This window comes from Protobothrops mucrosquamatus, unplaced genomic scaffold (assembly GCF_001527695.2).
Source record: "Protobothrops mucrosquamatus isolate PMUCROS unplaced genomic scaffold, P.Mucros_1.0 scaffold112, whole genome shotgun sequence".
Lineage (NCBI taxonomy): Eukaryota > Metazoa > Chordata > Lepidosauria > Squamata > Viperidae > Protobothrops > Protobothrops mucrosquamatus.
In genome coordinates, this window is record NW_015386484.1 from 815,090 (window position 1) to 820,316 (window position 5,227).

At 41.5% G+C, this 5,227-nt stretch overlaps 1 protein-coding gene across 1 annotated transcript; it reads left to right on the top strand.

Moving 5' to 3' along the window:
- The first annotated feature begins 1,566 nt into the window (after positions 1–1,566).
- CUNH2orf72 (chromosome unknown C2orf72 homolog) lies at positions 1,567–4,137 on the top strand. The gene is made up of 2 exons (XM_029283502.1): positions 1,567–2,215; positions 3,950–4,137. Exons 1-2 carry the CDS (start codon positions 1,567–1,569, stop codon positions 4,135–4,137), a joined length of 837 nt encoding a protein of 278 aa, XP_029139335.1.
- The last annotated feature ends 1,090 nt before the right edge of the window (positions 4,138–5,227 follow it).

Genomic DNA, 5,227 nt, shown 5'->3' on the forward strand with positions numbered 1-5,227 from the left:
ATCATCTTTGTTGCTCTTCTCTGTACTCTTTCTAGAGTCTCAATATCTTTTTTACATCGGAGTGACCTAAACTGGATTCAGTATTCCAAGTGTGGCCTTATCAAAGCATTGTAAAGTGGTATTAACACGTCACATGACCTTGATTCTATCCCTCTGTTAATGCAGCCTAGCACTGTGTTGGCTTTTTTGGCAGTTGCAACACTGCTGGCTCATATTTAAGTGATTGTCCACTAAGACTCCAAGATCCCTCTCACAGTTACTACTATTGATCAAGGAACCACCTATACTATACCTGTACGTTTGGTTTTTCTTGCCTAAATGTAGAACCTTGCTTTTTTCACCATTGAATTTCATTTTGTAAGATAGTGTCCAATGTTCAAGTCTGTCCAGATCCTCCTGTATCTTAAGCCTATCTTCTGGAGTTTTGGCTATTCCTGCCAGCTTGGTGTCGTCTGCAAATTTGATGAGTTCCCCATCTATCCCCTTGTCCAAATCGTTGATGAAGATGTTGAAAAGCACTGGGCCCAGAACAGAGCCCTGGGGCAGGATATTGATTGAACAAACGGATTTTAAGTGCAAATGCAATTGAGGTATGTTCTGGCTAGAAAAGATATTATAAACTGACACTTGATATTATGTATAATACCAGAAAAATGTGATGAAGATGTCTATATTTAATTGTATATGTATTAAGAGTAACAAGAATTGTATTTGCCCAGTGTGGAAAAATGCATACCACCGAAAGAAGAGAAGATCAAGGAAGCACTGGATGGTGTAGTATTGGAACTAGACTGAGAAAGTTAATATGTACCACTGAATTATCAATGGACCCAGATAACACGTTGTTTATTAAGTACTCATGATTGTAAAATTAGAAAATTAATAAAATATTTATTAAAAAAATCAAAAAGAAACTGCAAGATCACTCTCATTAGATTCATCAGCAAATTTGATTCTGTTTCCTTAAAAAGAGCAAAAGTAGAATTTAAATCTTTATAAAAGTAAAAATAAATAATTGTATGGATTTCTCTCCTATTCCAGGTGTTATTCTTTATAGCTTTCTTATGGTGACTGTTATTATAATTCTTTTTGATTCCTAATGTGTTTCATCCTTACATAGAATTATCAAAGATTTTGGACTCTTGCCTTCTCTGATCACTTGCTTTTACATTTTCCTTTACTTTTTCTGGAGATCCATTTAGGCAATATCTAAAAGTTCAACACACTGACAAAGTGGTTCCTGACAGTAGATTTTTGTTGCAAGACTTTGGGATTTGCTATGTTTGACTGACTTGGCTGCAGCCCATCTCAGCCCTGATAGTAACAGCTAGTTCTAATTCTGATGCTCTATCCAGAAAGAATCCATCTATGGTCCACTCGCTAGATAATATTTTGTCTTCAATTCCATGCTAAATAATTAACTTTGCTATCAGTGGTCTTTGGGACAGGCTGATCCAGGTTTACAAGCTGAGCTTGGGCATTGTGACATCACCTGGGGGGGGTTTGCCTAGAGGCCTTTAAAGGTTAGTCAAGGGCAGCTGGACATAGACTCCATGAAAGCAGGACATGACCAAGGAGGGGCCGGGCTCGGAGCAGCTTCCTGCACCAATATGCATCCCAGGTCCCGGGGAAAAGATCTTACAGGATTTTCAGATCCTGGTGCAGAAGGTGGGGGGGAGGCCTGAGGTTCTTCTTATTGGGGAGACCCTGGAAGGCAAGGACATTCATAAGATGATGTCCTCTTTTGTTAAGGACTTGTTTTCTGCCCCTTGTCACCCAGTCCACCCTGCCGAAGCTTTGAAGGAGCCTTGTGTCACCTGCCCTTTTGGTGGCAAGCAATGCCAGCTTATCTTCTTTCTGTGCCGTGCCTCCTGCATGAAGGGCAAGGAGACTGACCTGAGGAAAGTTTTGCAGCAGGTGAAGAAGTATGTCCAGAAATCCCCCTGTGCCTTAGTAGGAATCATTATGGAACCCAAGAAAGGGGAGGCTGAGGAAGCCCGGGTCCACCTGCTTCGACTGTTGCGCGGCATCTTCCCAAAGGCCTCACCACAGAAGCGGGGCAAACAGCCAGCTACCAAACGAGATCAGGACCAGGCAGGGTCGTTGGAATTGGAAGAAGTGGAGGTGGAAGCAGAGGTCTACATCCCAGGTTATCCCCGGGGTAACTTGGCCATCATGAAGGCAGCCTGTCGTGCTTCGGAAGCCCTGAGCAGAGGTGGGAGACTACACTAAGAATAGGCTACTTTTTTCTCAGTGGGTGGGTATGTTTACTTTTGGTCTCCTAGTGCAGGGGTCCCCAATCCTTGGTCCGTAGACTGTCACTGGTCTGCGGAATGCCCAGAAACTGGGCAGCGCAAATAAGTGAAGCCCCGTCCGCGGGATACAGGCAGCCTGCAAAACCACGCCTCTTCCGGTCCGTGGAAAAAACTCTCTCCACGGAACTGGTCCTTGGTGCCCAAAAGATTGGGGGCTGCTGTCCTAGTGCTTCAAGAGATAGGAGGACAGTAAGACCATGATGTCCCTAGAAGAGGCAGAGGAGCTTGTATTTTTGTCTCCTTGATTAAGGAGTCTATCAGCAACGTAACCCATATATATGTTACTTGTTACTATTTTTAAAGTAGGCATAATTTTCAGTGGTTAGCCACAAAATATGGATGGTGTGGTCTGGGATGTTCCCAGGGACCACAGCCATCCCTGGCCATAGCGTAGGCAGCAGGTAGGGTCTTAAAACTGTCATCTCAATTGTATGAGGCCTGGAAAGAATCGTTTGCAGTCTTTTTTTAGTTTGGAAATGCGCTTAACAGCCTTGGCAACTCTTTTGGACTAAAAGTAATGGGATATAAGATATAATGCAGTTTCTTTGATTTGTCTTAGCAAGATATGTGAATCCAGCATACGTAGCTTGTAAAATATGATTTATGGCTCCATCTTACATGTGAACCAGACTGCTAAGTCTTGTCAAACAAACCCTAGTGTGATATGAACCATATTTGTGTATGTGAATGTGTGCATGCACACTTAAAAAGTGAAGTTCCTGATCCTTACGGCTTTACAGATGAACTTGTAAACATCTTGGTGGTGTTTGTTAAAAATCTCCAAAATCAAAAAAAGGTTTGGAAGGAATTTCAGCATCTGTACTCTATGATTAGCCAAGTCTATAGAAACAGATGCAATATCCCTTCATTTGCAAAATTTATACATTGCCTAATCTGGATTAACGATTTTTTAAAAACAAAAATTGCAAAAGGTCCAAACAACATCTGATCTTTGAGGCTATTATCAACCTTTGTTGCAAACCAAATGAAACCAGCTACAATAGAAGACCTATTCAATGCAGCATGCAGTAAGCATAGCTTGTATGCGCATAACAGTGTTCCCGGGGTTACATTCTAGTCCACTTATGGCAAACCTATGACAGATGTATCAAAGGTGATACCTCATGTTTTGGGTGACATGTCAGCATTCACCAACACCCAACAACAACTCTTCTTGTTGTTGGGAGGAGAAATGTTTCTCTTGTGGGTGTGGGTGTATTATGTGTGTATGACACACCAGCAGAGTCAAGTTAGGTATCTTCTGAATTTTTAACATGCTGAGCCCGAAAAGGTTCACCATCAGTGGTCTAGTCTTTTCCCTCCTGCTTTTCCAATGTGCAATAATTGATAGGTGGCTAATATCATCAAAGCAACTGAGATTTGCTAATGTAAGAGTCACCTTGTAGGGCATAGGAAGAATAAATAAACAAACAAACAAACAAACGCTCTCACAAATCTGGGAACCACTGTTTCCATCAAAGCCAGCTTCATTCCTACCATGTCAATTTGTATCTTTTGGCATTCGGCTTACCCCACCTCCCAGTTGGGACTTCCCTCTCCAATACCCATTTCTTTAAATGTTGTAAAGTTAGAACCATCCGCTCAATTCAGTTAACCAGAGAATTCCTGTGCAGGTTTTCCGGAGGAGGTCACTAAGGATCCCCTACCCGTTGCAGGTTCTTCCTGGACTGTCATTGTCATCAGAGGTATTTTGGGGACTTTGTGCATCATCGGCATGGCATCTGCTGCAGGATGGTACCTCTACCAGCAAGGCATGATCCCACCTGACATGATCCCTGCAGGTCTGCTTGCTTTCATTTGAGGTGAGTGTGCATAGTTTTTGACCTTATGGTCAAGAAAAACATGTTATAAGTGTAGCTTCAAGGGAGGGGATTTATTTGGACTGTCTTTGTTAACCCTTTGAATAGTCCAGGCAAGAAGCAGCATAACAATGAATACTAGTTCTATCTTTATTATAATGTTACTTTAACAGAATCTTGCAAGTCAGATAATATTTCTTCCCTCCTTTACTTTTTCTCCCTGGAAAACTAGAGAAGGCTCCTTCTGAAACACTTCCCATATCCTTTCTGCCTCTGTGAGTTCAGATACCTTTTGCATAATAGTTATCTAGTCTGTGGTTCTTTCTTCTGTCTCCCAATGTCATTCCCACATACCCTTACAGCCAACTACTGTATCCTTTTCATGCATTATAAATAGTTGTTGAGAATATATTCATCACATTTGTGAGTTTAGTAGGGGGTCTCTTGTGTGCAGAATATTAGCACAAATGGTTGCTTTTTTATGTTTCTGAGACTTAAGACCATGTATATTAAATAAGGATGTAGAAAAGTGATTGCGTTGATGTTCCAGTTTTTGATGGGGGAAGAGGATCTCTGGGGAGAAAGGAACATAGTGAGATTTGTTCCCAAGAATGTTTTGTTTTGTTCATTCTTAATATTGAGTTAGGGAAAAAAGGAATTAAGAAAAGTCTATAAAGAGGTGAGAAGTTTCTGGCGAGGAAATGATCCTTGACAGAAACACTAGTTGCAAATCCAGTAACGGTTGCCATGAAACCTTTTGAAACTATGAACCTGGTCTTTCTGGGAGTATATTCCCATCTCCAGTTCAATTCACCATAAACCTGTGTAGTTTTCTCCTTTCCGGTATCGCCTCCATGTTTGTTTGGATTTGTTTGTTTGTACATGTCCAGCCTGTAACCCAGGTTAGACAACAATCAACAGAACTAATGCTTCCTTGGAATTAGATAGTAAGGAGCAGTAGAACTGTGGATCATCAGCGTCCTGATGTCCCCCTGTCCCCAAGCTTCTAGTGATTTCCTCCAGTGCTTTTATGTTAATATAACAATATTAACACAATGTTGGATACCACAGGTAACAAGGTAGAACTCTGAG

Excerpts from the sequence above, each read along its gene's own strand:
- CUNH2orf72 (XM_029283502.1), top strand. The coding sequence starts at position 1,567 with ATGACCAAGGAGGGGCCGGGCTCGGAGCAGCTTCCTGCACCAATATGC. Across the intron at positions 2,216-3,949 it reads TTCGGAAGCCCTGAGCAGAG|GTTTTCCGGAGGAGGTCACT; the intron begins GTGGGAGACTAC and ends ATTCCTGTGCAG.